The sequence below is a fragment of the Pelodiscus sinensis genome, chromosome 1 (genome assembly GCF_052426305.1).
Source record: "Pelodiscus sinensis isolate ZL-2025 chromosome 1, ASM5242630v1, whole genome shotgun sequence".
Taxonomy (NCBI): Eukaryota; Metazoa; Chordata; order Testudines; family Trionychidae; genus Pelodiscus; species Pelodiscus sinensis.
In genome coordinates, this window is record NC_143052.1 from 358,502,560 (window position 1) to 358,524,951 (window position 22,392).

Here is a 22,392-nt window from a genome sequence, read left to right on the forward strand (position 1 = left end):
TAGAACTTAAAGTCGACAAATCTACGCCAAACCGAGGGTCACCCATTGAGCAGCCCCTGCAGCCTGCTTGATCCATAGAACTAACACGGAGTGTGGGGCTGACACAGGGGGAGCAGCTCAAACATGCAAAGCAACTGGCCAGGGAAGGACATTGGAGCTTCAGGGCAGGGCTGGGTATGGCAGTGACATCACAAGGGTCTTTTGCGGCACCTCAGCTTATTGGTCAAAGGAGGCTGGGAGGCGGTGACCTCACAGAGAGTCCATGGCAACGGCCAGGTGGGACAGGCTGTAGGGCAGGGGCAATGTCAAAGATTCCCGTAGCTTTGCTGCAGGGAGTCTCCTCCTCAAGGTCTCTCCTTAGGGACTGAGAGAAAATTCAGGGTCACACCCATGAGCACGAGGAGGCGCCTCTTTGGAGCTTTCTTCTTTCCCACTGCCGATTTTGCTAGAGGACCGATGTCCCTGTTGAGGAGCTGAGAGCCACAGAGAGGTCTGGTACATATGTAACCTGATCCACTTGGTGCTGCCCAAATTTGAGGCACAGAAACTTTATGTTAAGTTTTGAGACATCCCCCACTCCCATCTTTGTGCCTTTTTATCACTAGGGACATGGAAGTTCTTTGATTTTTTCTGGTTTCCCTTTTCCCTGCTTCCCTCCCACCAGGGACAATAGCAGTGGATCTAGGAGGTGAGGGAGCCAAGGGGGGACACTGTGGGGATGAGTGATCTCACCCTGGGGCTGGCTTCATGGAATTAGAATCACAGACTCCCGGGGCTGGAAGAGACCTAAGGAGTCAGCATGTCCAGCCCCCTGGCCAAGCAGGACCAACCCAATTAAACCATCCCAGCCAGGGCTTGTCAAGACAGAACTCAAACACCTCTAGGGATGGAGATTCCACCCCTCCCCAGGGAACCCAGCCCAGCGCTTCCCCACCCGCCTAGTTAAATAGTTTTTCCTAATCTCCAACCTAGACCTCCCCCACTGCAACTTGAGACCATTGCTCCTTGTTCTGCCACCTGTCACTACTGAGAACAGCCTCTCTCCAGCCTCTTTGGAACCTCCCTTCAGGAAGTTGAAGGCTGCTCTCAAATCCCCCCTCACGCTTCTCTTTTGAAGACTAAACCAACCCAAATCCCTCTGTGACGAACCAGTCTGGGTCTGGGCACTGCTGAGGACATCTGCTCAGGACAAATTGCTCAAAAACAGGGCTGCTTACAGCCTCTATCCCAAATAGGTCACACACCAGTCACACCAAGTGCTCCAGCTGCCAATCCGCGCAGCAGGATGCCTCATGAGGAAAACCCCTTAGGCACGCAGCTCTCCTTGTGCCACAATGAGCCCCGTGCCAACATACAGGGGAGGGGTTATAGAACCAATCTTACCTATCCCAAACAGGTTCTTCCAGTCCCAAGAAACCAGCCACAGATCCCACTCAATTTACACTTTGGATCTTACCCACAAGGGCACGCTGGGCCAATCCTTTATACTCTAAAATCTAAAGGTTTATTAATAAAAAAAAAAAGCACGAGAGTAAGGTTGTTAAGGAGAATACATTACATGCACCTGTAGTAAGTCGAGGATCAGTAACATGGAGTCAGCAGGCCTAAACAGAAGCCTGTAGCATGAAAGCAGCAACAGGCCTGTAATCTAGTGAGCAAGACTTTGGTTCAGTAACACAGGAGCCAAGAAAGAGGCCCTACTGATAACTGTGTGATTGTGTAAGTTAGGTCGAGCATGGAAGGACACAGGGACGCACTGGGTACAGACTGTGAGCCAAAGGGGAGTAACAGAACATCTAATAAGAAATGTCTTAGTACAAAGACTCCCCAAAAACTAATACTCGTACCGACCTAGGTTCAGGGCCATGTTGGAATTGACATCATGAAGGATAGTAAGTAAGCCCCCCTTCCGTAAGGTGAGGGGTGGTAACTAGGCAACAGAGGGTGGTAACCTGGTACGTAAAGAAGTGATGTAAGTTGTTTATACCTGTCTATAAAAGGTGCTCTCTGGCCGACCTTGGGGGGAGGCGCCCTAGGCGCTTGAACGGCAGGTGTCATTGACTAAACTTACAGAATGCACAGTAGCTTAAACTCTGACCGACTGCAGTTAATATCTGTTATACGGCAACAGGCCTGCCCGGTGTTGGTACCTTGTCAACGCGGGCCATAGTGCCCAGTGGTGTAACATTGTACTGATCTCTGTTACCAACTGGTAGAGCTTCGCATTTGACAATAAACCTGCTCGATTGATTTCAAGCCTTGCCTGCATCTGTTGTTTCCGGGGCCTCTCAGAGATCTCCTGTGTTGACCCAAGTGCACAGGGTCTAACTCTCTAGATAAAGGGAGTACCGATTGTTACGCACACAGCCGAAAGTTTCTCATCACCGATGGAGCAGAGGTCCTGTCAGGAGCGAATCCCAGGCATTGTTATAGGCTGGGGACCAACTGGCTAAGTAGCAGTTCTGCAGAAAAGAACCTGGGGGTTACAGTGGATGAGAAGCTGAATAGGTGTCAGCAGTAGCCCTTGTAGCCAAGAAGGCGAATAGAATGGTAGGGTGCATTAGAACGAGCATTGCCAGCAGATCTAGGGAAGTGATTATTCCCCTTTATTCGGAACTTGTGAGGTCACATCTGTAGTATTGCATCCAGTTCCAGGCCCCCCACTATAGAAAGGATGTGGACACATTGGAGACGGTCCACCAGAGGGCAACCATAATGCTGAGGGGGCTGGAGCACATGACCTATGAGGAGAGGCTGAGGGATTTGGGTTTGTTTAGTGCGCAGAAGCGAAGAGCGAGGGGGGATTTGAGAGGAGTCTTCAGGTCCCTGAAGGGAGGCTCCAAAGAAGATGGAGAGAGGCTGTTCTCAGTGGTGGAAGATGGCAGAACAAAGAGCAATTGTTGCAAGTTACAGTGGGGGAGGTCTAGCTTGGATATTAGGAAAAACTATTTCACTAAGAGGGTGGGGAAGCACTAGGATGGGTTCCCTAGGGAGGGGGAACAACATGGCAGGGCCCTGCCTGGGTTGATTTAGTTGGGTTGGTCCTGCTTTGGGCAGGTGGCTGGATTTGATGACTCCTGAGGTCTCTTCCAGCCCTGGCATTCTATGATTCTATGACTCCCATTCCCTCTGGGCATGCACTCAGTTAGTGATGGGAGACAGCGGTTACATCTGGAAGCCAGGACTCCTAGTTTCTGTGACCCTGACAAAATTACATTGCCCTGTGCCTCAGTTTACCTATCCATGAATGTGCATATGATCATAGTGACTTTCCTTTCATAGGTGTTTGGTAAAACCATCAATGAAAGCTGCCTCACAGGATGGTGATAATTACTGATGATAATTACTCATCTCTAATCCTACAGATTCGTAACGTTCCCTCTGATCTGTCATAACTACTATTTACACATCCATCGTGGACATGTAGAAGGTATCAGATCTCAAACAAATCTGGGTTTATCCCTTGATTTCCTGTTAATCAATTTTTTGTTAAATATAATGAAATACTCCGAACAGGCAATTCCTCTCTGACTCAGCCCGGAGCGCGAGAGTTCTCCTTTCCCTCAGGCAGGTCCCTTAATTATCCTTTATCCTTAGAGTTGGACAAAGCGCAGAAGCACGGATGTGGAAACAGAGACACTGGCTAGTGCGTCTCCAGGTGCCAGCCTGTTTACAGTCAGATGCTGGACTGTTCTCTAGAGGTCGAGGGACCCTCATGGGGATTGAGCACAGCTGAGTTATAAACACTGCACTTGGCATAGCCCTGGGTTGCTCTCAGATGTTGCTGCCGGTGCGGGGGCGAGAGCGGTGTGGGGCTCCGCTCCGTGAGAGAGGTTCCCAGGGAGGACGCTGTTGACTCAGAATTCACAGGTACCATCGTTGGGGAGGAGCTAACCTGTGTGATGAACTCAGTGAACCATGGGTGTGAGGGGCACAGACGATATTTGGGTCCTTTCGGCTCCGCTTAGTTTTCAACGTTAACAGACACCTGGGCGCTCTCGTGGTGTGAGGCGGGGGTGAGAGGCGGGCGGGACACACCAAGCTGAGGTAGATTGTGGGGGAAGTTCACTGGGGCCCATCCCTTGCTAAGGAGCTTGACTGCTTCCCATCCCGGTGCAATGGGCGTGTGGGTGACAGAGAGTAAGCTTATGGTCCGTTCCCCGCTGAGTGGCCACTCAACACCCCAGCGCCCTTGCCACGGGACATGAGTAACAGTGTCTAAAACACCATGACTTCTCAAAACATGGGAGGTCATTCTTCCGCTCTACTCTGCACTGATTAGGCCTCACTTGGAGTACTGTGTCCAGTTCTGGGCACCACGTTTCAAGACAGATGTGGAGAAATTGGAAAGGGTCCAGAGAAGAGCAAAAAGGATGATGAAAGGTCTAGAGAACATGAGCTATGAGGGAAGGCTGAAGGAATTGTGTTTGTTTAGTTTAGAAAAGAGAAGAGTGAGGGGGGACATGAAAGCCGTTTTCAGGTATCTAAAAGGGTGTCACGAGGAGGAGGGAGAAAAAATGATCTTCTTGGCCTCTGAGGGTAGACCAAGAAGCAATGGGCTTACACTGCAGCAAGGGAGGTTTAGGTTGGACATTAAGAAAAAGTTCCTAACTGTCAGGGTGGTGAAACACTGGAATAAATTGCCCAGGGAGGTTGTGGAATCCCTGTCTCTGGAGATATTTAAGAGCAGGTTAGATAAATGTCTATCAGGGATGGTCTAGATGGTGCTTGGTCCTGCCATGGGGGCAGGGGACTGGACTCGATGACCTCTCAAGGTCCCTTCCAGTCCTAGTGTTCTATGATTCTGAGCTGTGTCCCCTGCTCTCGGATGCCTGATGGTCTCTCCCATGGTGGCTGAATTTCAGTGGCAAGGGGGATCCTTCCGGATGGAAGGGCTCGGTAGGGGTGTGTCTAGACTACATGCCTCCTTCGACGGAGGCATGTAGATTAGCCAGATCAGAAGAGGGAAATGAAGCCGCGATTAAAATAATCGCGGCTTCATTTAAATTTAAATGGCTGCCCCGATCTGCCGATCAGCTGTTTGTCGGCAGATCGGGGGAGTCTGGACGCGATGCGCCGACAAAGAAGCCTTTCTTCATCGGCACAGGTAAGCCTCGTGAAACCAGGTTTACCTGTGCCGATCAAGAAAGGCTTCTTTGTCGACGCGGCGCGTCCAGACTCCCCCGATCTGCCGACAAACAGCTGATCGGCAGATCGGGGCAGCCATTTAAATTTAAATGAAGCCGCGATTATTTTAATCGCGGCTTCATTTCCCTCTTCCGATCTGGCTAATCTACATGCCTCCGTCGAAGGAGGCATGTAGTCTAGACACACCCTAGATTCCAACACAAGCCAGGTTCTCGGGCTGTAGCCGGCTCTGTATTCAGACCTCACTGAGGCGAAGCTCCCCTTGGAGTGAGAGTCCCGGGGGCAGCTGTGTGTTAATGCAGAGAGATCGTCAGCTCGTCCTCCTGCGTGTCAGAGCCCTGGCTGTGGTGGTGGGTGATGGAGGTTCGGATGGGGGTTCAAAACCCCTACCAAATGAATTCCAGACACCCTTCTTAAGCAACCAGCTTTATTCAGGAATGCATTCCTGGGCAAAAATCTCCAGGATACTCTCAGGAAAAGTTTTTGCAACTTCTCAAACAAAGGGCAATGTCTTATATGGTAATTACCCCTTTCCCACTGACCACTTACAGTTGCATGCATACACAGGTGCACCAAATCATTACCACACGGGTCCTGGCCCTTGCACCAAATTCCCTCCAGTCATTACCTACCCCCTCATAATCCCTTCCCAGGCCTTACAACAGGTTCAAAGCAGTAAAGCAGGTTTATTCCAGTTTCACCGATCCCCTCCTGGTTGTATACCTGTGTCCATGCACATACCTCTTTACAAAGACCAGGCTTAACATCCAGGTCACACAGAGGTGTTGTGTGTTATACTGACAACACATTAATTTAATCCTTCATGGGTTGGTACGTGATGTTTGTTTGCTATAAATCATTTCGATACCAGGGCTACTCACTGGGACCATTACCAGGGCTTTCCCACATGGGCAGGGCATGGTCTCTCCTCACTTCACTTAAGAAGTCTCTTAAACTATGAGGCCTGAAACGTTCACAAAACAATTCGGCCAGAAGCAGACACTAAGTGGGAGACATTTCAGTCAAAATGCTTCAAGGTCATCAAACTTACCAGCGACTAATAAAAGCCAAAGGGGTCAGACAGCCTGAATTATGCCACCAGCACCACCTGCATTGGCCAATGGATTCATGAATCCCACTCAGCTAAGCTCTTAGCTCCAATAATGTCTGTGGCAAGGAGTTCCACAGGTCCAATAGGTAGAATGTAACAATCTTCTCTTCCCAGTGTCATACGTTCAGCGACTCAATGGAATCGATGGTTCTCCTGCCTGCGTGTCGTGAGACGCAGTCAAGAGAAATGCCTGCTCGGCTCTCTCTGTCCACAGACTCGTAGGGTTCGAGTCAGGAGAGCTCCCAGTTTGACCTCCTGTACAACACAGGCCATTACATTCCCCCCAGTTACCCCTGTTCTGAGCCCCTTGACTTATTTTTGTATGAGGCCTTTTCTACAGCAGGACTTTACGTCCGAGAGCCCCAGTTTACGAGGCATCACATGGGACAACTCCTCTAACCCCTGCCGGGATGCAAGGTTGGTTGTGTCTAGCCAATGTCACGGAGGTTAATAGCCACCTAGTTTGGAAACCCACCAGTGAAGGAGCTTCCATTACTTCCCAGGGCATCTTTCCCTTCCCCTGCGGTGGTTACGAATTCTAGCTGGATAGTTCGTCTGTATCGGCTCGGCTGTAACTGGACCCTCTTGCCTCCTGTGCTGTGCGCTCTGGCAGAGGGAGAACAACTTTCCCCATCTTGTTCTGACTCCTTTTCAGTCTTTGAAGAGAGTTGTATTGGTTGCCCTTCATTGCTGCCTTTGCAAACTCAACATCACCCCTTACACCAGCCTTTGCTCGGAGGGCTGGTGTTCCACCCTCTGGGGCAACTTTGTCACTCGCCTCTGGGTCCTCTCCAAGTTCTCTGCATCTCTCTGTCCAGCAGTGCCCAGAATCGAACACGGGACTTTTTCTGATGCGTAACCAGCACCCGATACAGCAATGATATCACCTCCTGTGACTTGCTTGTCGTGCTTCTGCTCCTGCCCCCAACACTGTATTGGCCTTTTTTCATAGAATCACAGAATCCCAGGGCTGGAAGAGGCCTCAGGAGTCATCGAGTCCAGACCCCTGCCCAAAGCAGGACCAACCCAGCTCAATCATCCCAGCCAGGGCTTTGTCACATTCTTCTTTCCAAATGCAGGACTGTATTTTTGGCACACAAACATCTTCTCGGTAATATTAACACGTTTTCTCTCACCCTCTAACAACGACCCAAAATCTTTTTATATTATAATAGTTATACTTTCCTTTGTGTTACCCCTAACTCTGGATTTCACCCTTCCCCGATGGCTCCCTTTTCTTTTCCACTGGTTTTAGTCCAAAATTCTCTTCTTCCTGAATTGTAAAATTGGGTCATTTTAGAGATCTACAAATATCTTCTTAAAGACCTCCCAGTTTTCACTCTCATTTTTCTATGCAATTTTTTCCCTTCTAATCAGTTCTGATGATAATTTTCTCAGTTTCAGAGAATTAGCCTTTTTGAAGCACTAAGTGACTGAATACTTCTTTGTTGGTTCATTTGAATGTAATATTTTCCATTCTTTATTTTCTACTCCTCTATATTATGCTCCATTCTTTGTCTCTTCTCTGAATAGAAGAACCCGAGACAATTCAGTTTGTCTGCATATCATAGAATCATAGAACACTAGAACTGGAAGGGACCTCGAGAGGTCATCAAGTCCAGTCCCCTGCCCTCACGGCAGGACCAAGCAACATCAAGGGCTACGGTTACACTATAGCCTTCTTGCAGAAAAGCTTATGCAAATGAAGAGTGGTGTGGAATATCCAAACTAAACAAGCCCAGTTCTTTCTTCCCTTGTAGCTCATATTTTCTAGACCTTCCATCATTTTTCTTGCTCCTCTCTGGAACGTCTTCAATTTCTCCACATCTCTCTTGAAATGTGGTGTCCAGAAAAAACTCAATACTCCAACTGAGGCCTGATCAACACTTCCCGTGTCTTGCTCACAACAGTCCTGTTAATGCCTCCCGGAATTGTTTTTTTGTGTCACACTGTTGACTCTTATTTAGCTTGTGGTCCACTGTGATCCTTAGATCCCTTTCTGCCGTACTCCTTCCTAGACAGGCGCTTCCCATTCTGTATGTGTGAAATGGATTGTTCCTTCCTAAGGGGAGGACTTTACATTTGCCCTTATTAAACTTCATCCTCACTAAACTTCACATGGCAGACTCCCCCCATTCTCATGGCTTGTCACAAGTAATCCCTTTCTAACTGCTGTGTCCTTTATAGAGAAGAGGTGACAGCGGAGCACATGTCCAGAGCAGGTTCTCCTCCATCCCATTCTTAGGTATACAAACATGGTCTCTCTTTGTCCCCTGCTGGGATTGAGCAGATGTTTCCATTGAGTTACCATCAGTGACACCGAGGCCTTTCCCCAAGGTGTGGTCCAGTTTTCCCATGGTACTAATCTTGGCAAAGCTTAATTTTTTCCAAATCTCAGATATTGTGGAATCAGGTGGGGGAACACAAACTGCCCGACAGTCTAGAATAAGGAGGAATGACCAGTATCCATGATTGTGTTTCCTACAAGATTAATTCTAAAATACAGATATAAAAAGGATAAAACTTTTAATCCCAACAGGATGACCAATATCATGATTGTGTTTCCTGCTGGTGCCAACTGAGGTTTCTCACATCACGACATGTAGGTGTTATCAACTCATAGAGCACCACAAAATAGGGAACTTGAATGAGCTGGGTAAGTTGCTCCAAATTCACTTCTCTGAAGTATGAAGAGTGATCAGTTTGCTTCGCATGTGAGAACAGCCGCCAGCAGTGCGGGGCGTGTTTCATATTAACATTGTCTCTCCTTCCAGGCATTGATTCTATGATCATCTCCTGGGATCCTGAGCAGATTCAGGAAGTCAGGGAAGTGCACGGTACATGCAGGAGACATTGTTCTGCCTCAGGGTTGGACATTTTTTCTTCTGATCCATGTCAGAGTCCAACAAAATCAACTTTACCAGCCCCTCCATGTTCATCCTGCTGGGCATTCCTGGCCTGGAGGCAGCCCATGGCTGGATCTCCATCCCCTTCTGTGCCATGTACGTCATGGCCATCTTGGGGAACTTCACCATCCTCTTCATTGTGAAGACAGAGCCAAGCCTCCATGAGCCCATGTACTATTTCCTCTGCATGCTGGCCGTCACCGACCTGGTCCTGTCCACGTCCACCCTGCCCAAAACACTGAGCATCTTCTGGTTCAATTCCAGGGAGATCGATTTTGGTTCATGCCTCACCCAGATGTTCTTCATAGGTAGCTTTTTGGCGATGGAGTCTGGGATCATTGTGGCCATGGCCTTGGATCGCTACGTGGCCATTTGCCATCCCCTGAGACATTCCACCATCCTGTCAAACTCTGTGGTTGCCAAAATAGGCCTGGCCGTGGTGCTGCGCAGCTGCATCTTCTCACTGCCCTCTCCCTTCCTGGCGAGACAGTTGCCATATTGCCGCACCAACGTTGTTTCCCACTCGTTCTGTGAGATGATGGCCGTGGTGAAACTGGCCTGTGCTGACACCCACATCAGTAATTACTACGGCCTCATTGTAACAATCCTGGTGGGTGTTATGGATGTGTTTTCCATCACTGTATCGTATACCCAGATCCTCAGGGCCATCTTCAGCCTCCCCACCAAGGACGCCTGGCTCAAAACCTTTGGGACCTGCAGCTCCCACCTCTGTGTCACTTCAGCCTTTTACATCCCAGTTCTCTTCACCGTGTTCACACACCGGTTTGGCCACCATGTGCCCCTGTATTTCCATATCCTCATGGCCAATGTGCACCTGCTGGTGCCTCCCGTGCTGAACCCCATTATCTATGGGGTGAGAACCAAACAGATCCAGGACAGGCTGCTGCGGCTCATAACTCAGACGGAGTGATGTTTTCCCCTGGTGCTCTGGCCCTGAGACTGAGCTTCTTGTGAGCTTGCTGATGACAAGGTGCCGTTATTCCAAAATAACGTTGCTGTGTAGATGCGCCCCAACAGAAGACTCGCCCAGTGTATGGCGAAGGACCTGTTCAAGTGGAATAGAAGTGTTTGGCTGCCAGTGGGTCTTGGGCTGTGCCAGTCCACATTGGATGAGCTTCCCTGTGAACATTCAGACCAGCCTGGGAGCGATGATTTCTACCTGCAAAGAACGGAGTCCTTTATGGACAGGTGACATGCTCATGAGACCCCCAAACACCATCTGATTGTACTTTTCTACAGCAAGAACAATGGAATTCCCCCCAAATGACAGAAAACTGCTTTGATGTAGAATTGGTTTACAGGCAGTCCCCGACTTACGTGGATCCGACTTACGTCGGATCCCTAGATACGAACGGGGTGAGGCAACTCCCGCACATGCGCAGCAGCATTCCCGGGGCTCGCTCACCTGGGTCCTAGGATCCCCCTCCTCCTCGGGCCGGCTCCGACTGGGGTCCCGCAGAGCTGCCGGGCAGAGGAAAAGTGCCTCCCCACGCCCGCTGCCCCCCCCACCCCCCTGCCAGCAACAGGCTGCCCCCTCCCCTGAGCTACAGGCTGCCGAACAGACAAAAGCAGCCTCTCTGCCCCTCCTCCCCTCTATACATGCCGGGCTCCCGGAGCGCAGCAGCGTCCCCGGGGCTCGCTCACCTGGGTCCTAGAATCCACCGTCTCCTCCTCTTCGGCCGGCTCCAACTGGCCTCTGCCTGCAGCAGCTGGCCACAGGGACAGGGATCCCGCAGAGCTGCCGGGCAGAGGAAAAGTGCCTCCCCACGCCCGCTGCCCCCCCCCGTGGCCTCGCATCCTGCATGCCTCCCCCCTCCCCCCCTGCCAGCAACAGGCTGCCCCCTCCCCTGAGCAACAGGCTGCCGAACAGCAGACAAAAGCAGCCTCTCCGCCCCTCCTCCCCCTATACATGCTGGGCTCCCTGGGCAAACAAAGACTCCACCAAAACAAACAAAGTGCTGGCCTCATTGTGTTAGCAAAAAAAGGACCCTCCTCCTAGAACCCTGGGTGGTGTGTGGAAATAAAGCTATTAGCTCAAAGCATGGTGCAGAGCTGTTTGGTATTTGATGAGTTACTCCTTTAGTCCTGAGTTTGTCACAGGGACAGAAATAGATGTGAAATCTTCTGAACAGGGGAACAGACAGCAAAACAAACATTAGAGGGGAGTTAACCTTTCCCTATGCTATCCAAAACTAAAAAAAATGTTTGGCTAGAGTTTCCCCTACAATATGTACCAGTTCCGACTTACATACAAATTCAACTTAAGAACAAACCTACAGTCCCTATCTTGTACGTAACCCGGGGACTGCCTGTACTCCCTTCTTCTTTCTGGGTGAGATTTTGTCAGAGGGACAAGTTGGTCATTAAATACTATGTGTAGGCAGATGCCTCCTCCCCCTTAGCAGATGGAGTGTGGTGAAGACGGCAGGAGAAGACCAAATGCACAAGGAGACAGATACTTCAGAGATTAAACAGACTGAAATTGTTCATCGTGGAAAAGAAATAACTAAGGGGGTGGGGTGAAAGGTCTATGAAATCCCCAAACCCCTCCCTTTTGTCTTCAGTCCTGCTCCTCCCCTCAGAAGGCTTTTGACACATTCTGAAGCTCTAAATAAAGGACTAAATGAGTATCCAAGCTGCAGATGTACTCCAGAGACTAAAGCCAGGAATTTATTCCAGCACGGCTAGAAGCCCGAACCAAGGGTATTGCAATGGTTGTAGGTAGTGGATTCCTTTTACAATTTTAGCTCTCATCCTTTCACTTTTTATGAATAAACCATTAGATCATGGACATTAATAGAGGGCCCATTATGCTTTTTTGGGTAAGATCAGACTTATAAATTGACCTGGGAATGTGGTTGATTCTTTGGGAACGGAAGGACCTTTTATTTTGATGAGATTGGTTGTCATGCCTGCATGAAGAGAGCTCCTGGTGATGGTGCACAGGGGAATGGGCGTGTCTGAGGGAATTGCTCGTGTGGCTTCTTGTTAGCCAGAATGATGGACAAGAGACTTACAGCGGAGGATCACACTTGAGATGTGGCTGCTCTAAGCTGTTTGCCCTGAATCGGATGCTCTCGGTAACATCCTTTGTCACAGCGTGTCTTTGGGTCAGATCTGAAATAGTCTGTCACCTGGGAGACGACGTGTCCAACTCTTTGGGATTCTAAGAATTTTGGATATGATGAATAAGATATTCAATAACCATCGTCACATGTGACTTGGCTGTCTGGGTGGAAGCCGGTTTGGTGTCGGTGTGACCAGTAGAGCACCGGGAAAGCTGTTTTCTTTCTGTCTTGGTAAATTCAAGTGTTAGAACCACCACCACTTTTCAGGGGGGCTTAGCCCTACTATGTGTAATTTGCCCTAACTGATCCGTTTCAGTGTATTCTCCTTGCCCCCAGAACCCTGGTTACAGGTTGCAACACAAATCCCATAATATAGGGACACACAGATCCCATAATATAGAGACACACAGATCTAGGAAATTGGTGTCCTTGGCCTCTGTTTGTCAGAGGCTGGAGAGGGATGGCAGGAGACAAATGGCTTGATCATTGTCTTCGGTCCACCCTCTCTGGGGCACTTGATGCTGGCCACTGTATGCAGACAGGCTACTGGGCTAGATGGACCTTTGGTCTGACCCAGTACGGCCGTTCTTATGTTCTTATGTTCTTAAACACACTATAACACGGCCATTCTTATGTTCTTATGTTCTTAAACACACTACAGCACAGCACATCCTATGCCCATGAACCTAGGAACAGTCTACAGAGCTCTCAGTGTACAGAAGAGACCGAGGGGGGATTTGTTAGCAAACTTCAACTCCCTGAAGGAGGGTTCCAAAATGGCGGGATTTGGTAGCAGCCTTCAGCTCCCAGAAGGAGAGCGGCAAAGAGGATGGAGAGAGGCTGTTTTCACTGGTGGCAGATGGCAGAACAAGGAGCAATGGTCTCAAGTTGCAGTGGGGGAGGTCCAGCTTGGACATTAGGAAAAACTATTTCCCTAGGCGGGTGGGGAAGCGCTGGGCTGGGTTTCCTAGGGAGGGGGTGGAATCTCCATCCCTAGAGGTTTTTATGTCCCAGCTCCACAAAGCCCTGGCTGGAATGATTGAGTTGGGTTGGTCCTGCTCCTTCCAGCCCTGGGATTCTATGATCAGTCATTCTGGCCGGAGCAATGGTCCGTCTAGCCCCGTGTCCTGTCCTCTGACAATGCCCAATGCCAGGTGCTTCAGAGTAACGAGCAGAAGAGGCCAAACAAGTGACACAAGCCGTGTCGTCCATTTCCAGCTTGTGGCAAACAGAAAATAGTGACACAACCCCGGCTGATACCGGATACTAGCCATTGAGGGACCCACCTTCCACAAACTTATCTAGTTTTTAGTGGACCCTGATATAGTTTTGGCCCTCACAACATCCCAGAGGGCCCCGGGTCTACTGAGAGGAAATATTTACTTGAGTTTATTTTCCATTTGCTGCCTGCTACTCGCATTGGGTGATCCCTAGGCCTTGTGTTATGTGAAGGGGGAAATCATATTTCCTCGTTCAATTTCTCCACACAAATCCTGGTTTTACACACCTCTCACAGCCCCGTTAGTTATCTCTTTTCCAAGACACAACGTCTTTTTACAGGACTGTGTAACACTTTAAAGACTAACAAGATGGTTGTGACTACTTTCTTCCACTATTTGATCTGAGGAAGTGGGTCTGGCCCACGAAAGCTCATCATCTAATAAACCATCTTGTTAGTCTTTAAAGTGCTACATAGTCCTGCATTTTGCTTCAGCTACCCCAGACTAACACGGCTACATCTCTATCACTATTCTACAATAGAATCTGTGTGTCTCTTTCTTACAAGCTCTCTCTTTCTCACACATGCACACCCACACACTCTGCCTCAGCCTCACCTGCAGACAAACTCTGTTTCACACTCAGCTCGTAGCACATACTTGTGTGTTACAGCAGTTGCTCAAATTTCTGGATACTTTCCAATGCACATACATCTCCTGAAGTTTATTATATCCAAGGGTTGTTATTTTAGTTTGTTTCCTGCTCTGAGCATTTCAAAATTTCATTTCTCTCGGATGCTTAAATGTAATTCTTACAGTAACAAATTAAAAATGCCCAAGCCAAGCAGGCTGGAGTAATTACCACTGAGATAACTTATTTGTTATTACCAATAACACAAATCTATTCATTACTTCGCTACTGGTGCACATCATAAAATTCATTCCCCACTATCTTTTTATAATGAGAGTCTACCTACAACAACATTCTGTGCATGTCTGGAACAGTGTTAGCCCTCTTTTCTCTTCTTGGTCTGTCTCTCCTGCAAATCAGTGGGCCCCCAATTCTATGTAGGGTTAACCTGTATCCTGTGAGTAAGACATGTCTGAGACAGATGCACTTTTACAAATTTTGTATCTAATATTCTAATATTTAGTGTAATATTATCAGTTAATTTCAGTTAGTCTATAAGGTGCCACAGGACTCCTCGTCGCTTTTGCAGATTCAGACTAACACGGCTACCCCTCTGATAATTATCAGTTAATGCTCCTTATCCAGAATCTTCAGACATCAGGTTGTTTCCTGGTCACTTATACCATCAAGTTTGGGAGTGGAGAAGATCCAATGAGCAACTGGGGGAGGAGACTAGAGAAGTCAGGGACAAGGTGTGCCCTGGGCAAGTCACCTGTAAAGGCACAACTGGTAGATGGATGCCGTTTCCATCTCTCTAGATTGAGGGTTTGCAGGAAAGTGCATTCAGTTGAGTTGGGAGCCTCCCAGGGTTTCATTGTCGGAAGAAAGAAAGAAAGAAAGAAAGAAAGAAAGAAAGAAAGAAAGAAAGAAAGAAAGAAAGAAAGAAAGAAAGAAAGAAAGAAAGAAAGAAAGAAAGAAAGAAAGAAAACCAACAACATCCAACAATTGTGAAGTTCTCAGTGCAGGCAGTAAACTGCTGGCTTAAATGGCATCACTGGAGTGTCTCTGTTGCTTGCTTCACATTTTTTTTTAAACTTTTGTATGTATCAAGCTTCTGAGTAATTTTGCACAGTATTATCTCGGAATGTCTCGGTCCCATAGTCTTAAGGCCTCAGGTTGTCTTCTGGTCATTTCTCTCGTTAGTATTTGTCTCTAAAACCTAAAATAGCGAAGCGAAAATGTTGCAGGCCTCTACCTACAGGTCCTTGTGCTCCAGCTTGTGTGACTCGCCTAGTGCTTGGGTCCTCTAAATGCTGACCAGCCCTACACTTCTGTAGCCCCACAGTGTAACCCTAAGTAACAGCCAGTGACAATAGATGACGTAGCGCATGGACTCATCATCCCCTCAATGAACTACAAAGCTTGGCTAGAATACAGACCGGGCCATTTGATATCGATAGTTGGGGTTATCTTTTCACTTTCTCCCTGAAGCTCCCTTTGGAATTGGCCCAACCCTCCTAGGGTGTCCAGAGCTACTTCCTGCAGCTCCTGGCCTCTGGTTGAGCTGGAGTCTCTCTGTCTGCTGCAACCACAATGCTGCAAAAAAACAGAGTTCCCCTGCTGCCCTCGTGCCTTTCTCCTGCCCCAATGTCTTCTGGCTCATCCAATCTGTGTGTTTTCAAAAAATTGGGCCCAGCCTCTCCCCTCTCTGCTCCCTTTCAGGGGGAGGTTCCCTTCCTTCCACGCCCAGAGTTGGTTTGGTCTGGACAGTGGGTTTTTGCCTTCTCTGTGGGGTTGGCAGTGAGGGTTACCACGTACCCCGCTTAGAACTAGCGCGTCTGGTTGGCAGGGGCATGGCTGTGTCTGATCCCTGCATAGCAGGGGGGTCATTAGCACAGGACTGCCCCTGCTCAGCTGGGGCCATCGCCTGCCTACAAGCAGGCCCCCTGTCAGGCTGCAATAGCTACCATGCAAGTCCCCTGTCTGTCCATGACTCGGCTCTTTCTAGGTGGCTGTCACAGCCCACATTCAAGATCGCAGGTCTGCAGGAAAGTCAGTTCAGCGTAGCTGGTGCTTCCCATGTTCCACTGTTGGGAGGAAGGAAGGAAGGAAGGAAGGAAGGAAGGAAGGAAGGAAGGAAGGAAGGAAGGAAGGAAGGAAGGAAGGAAGGAAGGAAGGAAGGAAGTTAAAATGGCAAAAGGAATCAAACACATACAACAGTTGCAAAGTTCTTTCTGCAGACTTGCAGCTGATGGCTTGAGCGGCATCATTGGGGTGCATCTGCTGTTAGAATGAGACATTCAGTGCTTTGCTCAGAACTTACATAAGAACATAACGTAAGAACATACGAATGGCCATACTGGGTCAGACCAAAGGTCCATCTAGCCCAGTAGCCTGTCTGCCGACAGTGGCCAGTACCAGGTGCCCCAGAGAGGGTGGACCAAAGACAATGATCAAGCGATTTGTCTCCTGCCATCTCTCTCCAGCCTCTGACACACAGAGGCCAAGGACACCATTTTATCCCCTAGCTAATAGCCTTTTATGGACCTAACCTCCATGAATTTTTCTAGCTTCTCTTTAAACTCTATTATAGTCCTAGCCTTCACAGTCTCCTCTGGCAAGAAGTTTCACAGGTTGACTACACGCTGTGTGAAGAAGAACTTTCTTTTATTAAAGCAAAATGCAGGACAATGTAGCACTTTAAAGACTAACAAGATGGTTTATTAGATGATGAGCTTTCGTGGGCCAGACCCACTTCCTCAGATCAAATAGTGGAAGAAAGTAGTCACAACCATATATACCAAAGGATACAATTAAAAAAAATGAACAAATATGAAAAGGACAAATCACATTGCAGAACAGAAGGGGGATGCGGGGGGGTGGGAAGGGGGAGGAAGGAAGGTAAGTGTCTGTGAATTGCTGATATTAAAGGTAGGGAGAGTGGGATGTTTGTGAGTTAATGGTATTACAGGTGATAATTGGGGAAACTGTCTTGGTAATGGGTGAGAAAGTTCAAAGACTTGTTAAGTCCTTGTTGGCAAGTGTCAAATTTTAACATGAATGACAGTTCAGAGGATTCCCTTTCAAGTGCAGATGTAAAAGGTCTTTGTAGCAGAATGCAGGTGGCTAAGTCATTCAGGGTACGTCTACACTACAGCGCTAGTTCGAACTAACTTAGTTCGAATTAGTTAATTCGAACTAAGCTAGTTCGAACTAGCGCATCTAGAACTAAAAACTAGTTCGAACTAGCGTTTTGCTAGTTCGAACTAGCGCGTCCACACTGATTGGACGCAGGGGGGCATTTAAGGGCAGCTGAAACCGGTTCTGGCAGGGCATCAGGTCAGCAGTTGCTTTGTGTGGCTGCTGTCTGAGGCTATCTGAGGCTCGTGCTTAAAGGGACCCCCCCTGGACAGCCGGTTCTCAGCTTTTCCTGCTTGCTTGCCAACCTCGCCGAGGGACAGCAAAGCGTCGGTCTCTGTGCCCGTCTGTGTCGGTGCTTCCCTTCGGGGGGGCCGCCGCAGGTGGCAACATGGAGCCACGGCTCGCCCTGCACCTTCTGGTGCACGTTCTGGACTTGCTGCTGCAAGCCTGCCAGCAATGGCTCGAGGCTGCCTGGCACCACCTGGGGAACGTCAGCCCCCTGCCTCTCCGCCTGGCCGCCCTGGGGGCCGTGGAGGAGCCGCGGCGGCGCCCCGGCACCGGCGTGCCCCGCCGCATCTGGCGTCTGGACACCAGCAGCGACTGGTGGGACCGCATCGTCCTGGAGCACTGGGACGACCGACAGTGGACCCAGAACTTTAGGATGAGGAGGGACACCTTCCTGGAGCTCTGCGAGTGGCTCGCCCCTGCCCTGCAAAGAAGGGACACTCGCATGAGGCCCGCCATCCCCCTCCAGAAGCGGGTGGCCATCGCCCTCTGGAAGCTCTCCACGCCGGACAGCTACCGATCCGTCGGGAACCAGTTCGGCGTGGGGAGATCCACTGTCGGAGCAGTGCTCATGCAGGTACGGCGCTCGTCGGCCACCGAGCCGGGGGGGAGGGGGGCTGCGAGGAGGGGATGGGCCGCCCCAGGGACAAAGGGGGGGGCGGGAGGAGGCGAAAGCGCCCCGCACCGGAGGGGTCGGGCTGTCCCGGCCGTACTACACGCCGCCAGGGGGGTTGCTTCCGGGAGTGGGGCGCGGGGCACTGCCAGGGCACGCACGCTCCCAGCCACCCGGGCGCCCCACTGATTGACGCTTTGCTGTGTCTCTCTCCGCAGGTGGTCAAGGCCATCAACCGGGTGCTGCTCCGCAGGGTGGTCCGCCTCGCCAACCCGGATGCCGTCATCCGGGGATTCGGCGCCCTCGGCTTCCCCAACTGCGGGGGGGCCATCGACGGGACGCACATCCCCATCCGTGCCCCGGAACACCAGGCGTCCCGGTACGTGAACCGCAAGGGGTACTTCTCCGTCATCCTGCAGGCCGTATGTGACCACCGGGGACAGTTGACGGACATAAATGTGGGCTGGTCCGGCAAAGCACACGACGCCCGGGTGTACCGGAACTCCTCCGTGTGCCAGCGGCTGCAGGACGGGACCTTCTTCCCCGACCGCCACATCAGGGTCGGGGACGTGGACATGCCCGTCTGCCTGGTGGGGGATGCCGCCTACCCACTGCAGCCCTGGCTCATGAAGCCCTACACGGGACACCTCAATCCCTCCCGCCAGGCCTTCAATAACAGGCTGAGCAGGGCCCGCATCGTGGTGGAGGGGGCCTTCGGGCGACTGAAAGCCCGCTTTCGATGCCTCCTCACCCGTCTGGACCTGGCCGAGCACAACATCCCTCCCGTGGTGGCGGCATGTTGTGTGCTCCACAATTTGTGTGAGCGGAAGGGGGAGGCTTTCTTGCCAGCCTGGATGGCTGAGGCTGACCGCATGGCTGGACACTACGGTCAGCCCCGCACCGCCGCCGTCCGGGAAGCCCAGCGGGGGGCCATCCGGATCCGGGAAGCCCTGCGGGAGAGCTTCCAGGTGGAGGAGGAGGAGGACTGACCTCTCCCTGCATGCCCCACCGGGGCCTTCTTCCACCCTACCCCCCCCTTCCCCTTTCCCCTCCCTACCTACTGTCAAATAAAGACACCTGTTTTTCCAACAAAAACGTCTGTTTATTTCACAGAACTGGGGTGGGGGAGGGAGGAATGAAGGTGGGAGAAGGGAGGGGGAAACCTGGGACGAGGGAGCTGGAAGGGGAGGGGAGGGAAGGGAGGAAGGGAAAGGAAAGCTCAGGGGTGGGAGTCTGGGTGCCTCTCCCGTCTCGCCACACTGCGGGTCCGGGGGCGTCGGTGGGGAATGGTTGTGGAGGGGGGGGCAGAGAGGACAGGGGGTGTGGAGGAAGCAGGAGCGGAAGCAGGAGGAGCAGGAGGAGCAGGAGGAGCAAGAGGGGGAGCAGGAGGAGCAAGAGGGGGAGCAGGAGGAGCAAGAGGGGGAGCAAGAGGGGGAGCAGGGGGAGCAAGAGGGGGAGCAAGAGGGGGAGCAGGGGGAGGAGGAAATGGAAAGCGGTCTAGCAGGCTCTGGAGGTGGCCTCGCAGGGCACGGCCCTGCTCCTCCAGGGCCTCCAGACTCCTCTGGCGCAGCCTGAGGTCCTCCTGGACCCAGTGGTCCTGGAGATGGAGCTGTCGGTCCAGGAACCGGAGATGCCGCCTCTGGTAGTCCTCCTGGTTCCTGGCTGTCCTGCTTGCCCGGGCGCGGGCGGCTGCTGCAGGCGGTGTGGTGCGCCCTGCAGTCCCCGGTGCTGCAGCTGTGGTGCAAGAAGACCAGCGGTCAATTACCCCAGGGGCCCAGGTGTGTGAAACCCAGCTCCCCTCTGCAAGGCCAGGGCCCCTGCAGGATCCCCAGCTGCTGCTCCGTGGTGGGCAAGGCCCAGGCGCACGGTCCCGGGGCTCCCTCTCGCCCCAGCCCCCCGTACACATAAGGGGAACACGAGGGTACTCACAGGTGGACGCCTCCCCGGCCTCTGATGATGCAGGCGAGCGGCTCTGTGGGGTGCCTCGGGGGTCCCGGGTCCTGGGAAGGCTGGCAGCAGGCTCCTGGCTCTCAGAGCCCTCTTGCTCCTCCTCGGTGTCCAGGAGCGGTCCCTCTGCCCCGGGGTCAATCACGTCCCGGGGGGCAGGGACGGCATGAGCCCCCAGGAGGCGGTCCAGGGCATGGAAGTGGGGGCAGGCCTCCGGGTCAGCCCCTGGCAGGCAGGCCCGGGAGTAGGACTGCCGCAAGTCTTTAATCTTGCAGCGCACCTGCTCCCGGCTGCGCTGGTGGCCCCTGGCGGCCAGGCTGGCAGCCATGCGTCCATAGACGGCCGCATTCCGGTGGCTAGTGCGGAGATCGTGGACATTGGAGGCTTCCCCCCAAACCTCGATGAGGTCCACGATCTCCGCACTTGACCAGGCGGGCGCCCGCCTTTTGCGCCCCCGGGCAGGCTCCTGGGAGCCGCCAGGCTGGTCGTGGGGAGCAGTGGAGGGCTGGGAGCCCTCGGATGGCTGGCTCATTGTGTGGCAGGTGCAGGCTGTGCAGGCACGGGTGCTGGCAGCCTTGCAACTGGCACAAAGTGAGTAGCCAGCCCGTGGCCCTTTAAGGGCTCCGGGGCCGGGAGGGGGGCAATAGAGTTTCCCTGGTGTTGGCCAGAGTGGCCACCAGGGAAACCTGGGAAGCCTTAGCCTCCCACTAGTTCGAACTAAAGGGCTACACAGCCCTTAGTTCGAACTAGCTAGTTCGAACTAGGCGTTAGTCCTCGTAAAATGAGGTTTACCTAGTTCGAACTAAGCGCTCCGTTAGTTCGAATTAAGTTCGAACTAACGGAGCGCTAGTGTAGCGCATAGGAAAGTTAGTTCGAACTAACGTCCGTTAGTTCGAACTAACTTTCTAGTGTAGACATACCCTCTGAGAGTGTCCTTTCTGGTTAAAGTGGCAAGAAACTGTTTTCTCTTTGTGATCTTGTCTGATATCTGTTTTGTGGGCATTAATCCTTTGGTGAAGTGTCTGAGATGTTTGTCCAATGTACATAGCAGACGGACACTTTCGGCACATGATAGCGTAGATTATATTTCTGGATGCGCAGGAATATGTGTTCTTGATCTTATAACTCACTTGGTTAGGTCCAATAATGGTATCAGCAGAATGAATATGTGGACAAAGCTGGCAACGGCCAAGAAACACTGGAGATATTCCACAGAGATTTCAACAACCTACACCCCACCATCAACCTCAGCCTGGACCATTCTACACGAGAGATCCACTTCCTGGACACCACCGTACAAATCAACAATGGAAAATTAGACACCACTCTCTACAGAAAACCCACCGACTCATACAGTTACCTACATGCATCCAGCTCCCATCCAGAACACACCACACGATCCATCGTCTATAGCCAAGCCCTTCGATACAACCGCATCTGCTCTAACCCCACTGACAGAGACCAGAAGCTTCAGGATCTCTACCAAGCATTTATAAATCTCAACTACCCACCCAGAGAAACAAAAAAGCAAATTGAAAGAGCCAGACGAATACCTAGAAACCATCTACTTCAAGACAGACCCAAGAAAACCAACAATAGAACACCACTTGTCATCACCTACAACCCCCAACTTAAACCTGTCCAACACATTATCAATAAACTACAGCCTATATTGGAACAGGATACCATACTCAAAGAGGCTCTGGGAGACAGACCCATAGTCTCCTATAGACAACCACCTAACCTCAAGATGATTCTTACCAACCACCACAGGACATACCACACTAATACCAACCCTGGTACCTCCCCTTGCAACAAACCCCGTTGCCAGCTTTGTCCACATATTCATTCTGCTGATACCATTATTGGACCTAACCAAGTGAGTTATAAGATCAAGAACACATATTCCTGCGCATCCAGAAATATAATCTACGCTATCATGTGCCGAAAGTGTCCGTCTGCTATGTACATTGGACAAACATCTCAGACACTTCGCCAAAGGATTAATGCCCACAAAACAGATATCAGACAAGATCACAAAGAGAAAACAGTTTCTTGCCATTTTAACCAGAAAGGACACTCTCTAAATGACTTAGCCACCTGCATTCTGCTACAAAGACCTTTTACATCTGCACTTGAAAGGGAATCCTCTGAACTGTCATTCATGTTAAAATTCGACACTTGCCAACAAGGACTTAACAAGTCTTTGAACTTTCTCACCCATTACCAAGACAGTTTCCCCAATTATCACCTGTAATACCATTAACTCACAAACATCCCACTCTCCCTACCTTTAATATCAGC

At 51.0% G+C, this 22,392-nt stretch overlaps 2 protein-coding genes and 1 long non-coding RNA gene across 3 annotated transcripts in view; 2 read left to right on the top strand and 1 right to left on the bottom strand.

Moving 5' to 3' along the window:
- The first annotated feature begins 312 nt into the window (after positions 1–312).
- LOC142827756 (uncharacterized) overlaps positions 313–22,392 on the top strand; it is a 32,690-nt gene continuing 10,610 nt past the window's right edge. The window contains exon 1 of the long non-coding RNA XR_012902485.2: positions 313–490. This is a non-coding gene — a long non-coding RNA (uncharacterized LOC142827756). The remainder of the gene's footprint in view (positions 491–22,392) is intronic.
- On the top strand, positions 9,152–10,096 carry LOC142827851 (olfactory receptor 52E2-like). The gene has a single exon (XM_075923977.1). It carries the CDS (start codon positions 9,152–9,154, stop codon positions 10,094–10,096), a length of 945 nt encoding a protein of 314 aa, XP_075780092.1.
- LOC149526130 (uncharacterized) lies at positions 19,219–20,931 on the bottom strand. Its single transcript, XM_089775841.1, has 2 exons — positions 20,071–20,931; positions 19,219–19,875 (listed from the first exon to the last, which is right to left on the bottom strand). The coding sequence occupies exons 1-2, from the start codon at positions 20,618–20,620 to the stop codon at positions 19,361–19,363; spliced, it is 1,065 nt and encodes a 354-aa protein (XP_089631967.1). The 5' UTR covers positions 20,621–20,931; the 3' UTR covers positions 19,219–19,360.

Bases quoted from the DNA above. Each gene is read 5' to 3' on its own strand.
- LOC142827851 (XM_075923977.1), top strand. From the start codon at position 9,152: ATGTCAGAGTCCAACAAAATCAACTTTACCAGCCCCTCCATGTTCATC.
- LOC149526130 (XM_089775841.1), bottom strand. From the start codon at position 20,620: ATGAGCCAGCCATCCGAGGGCTCCCAGCCCTCCACTGCTCCCCACGAC. The intron at 19,876-20,070 runs GTGAGTACCCTC...CTTGCACCACAG, and splicing joins GGCCGGGGAGGCGTCCACCT to CTGCAGCACCGGGGACTGCA.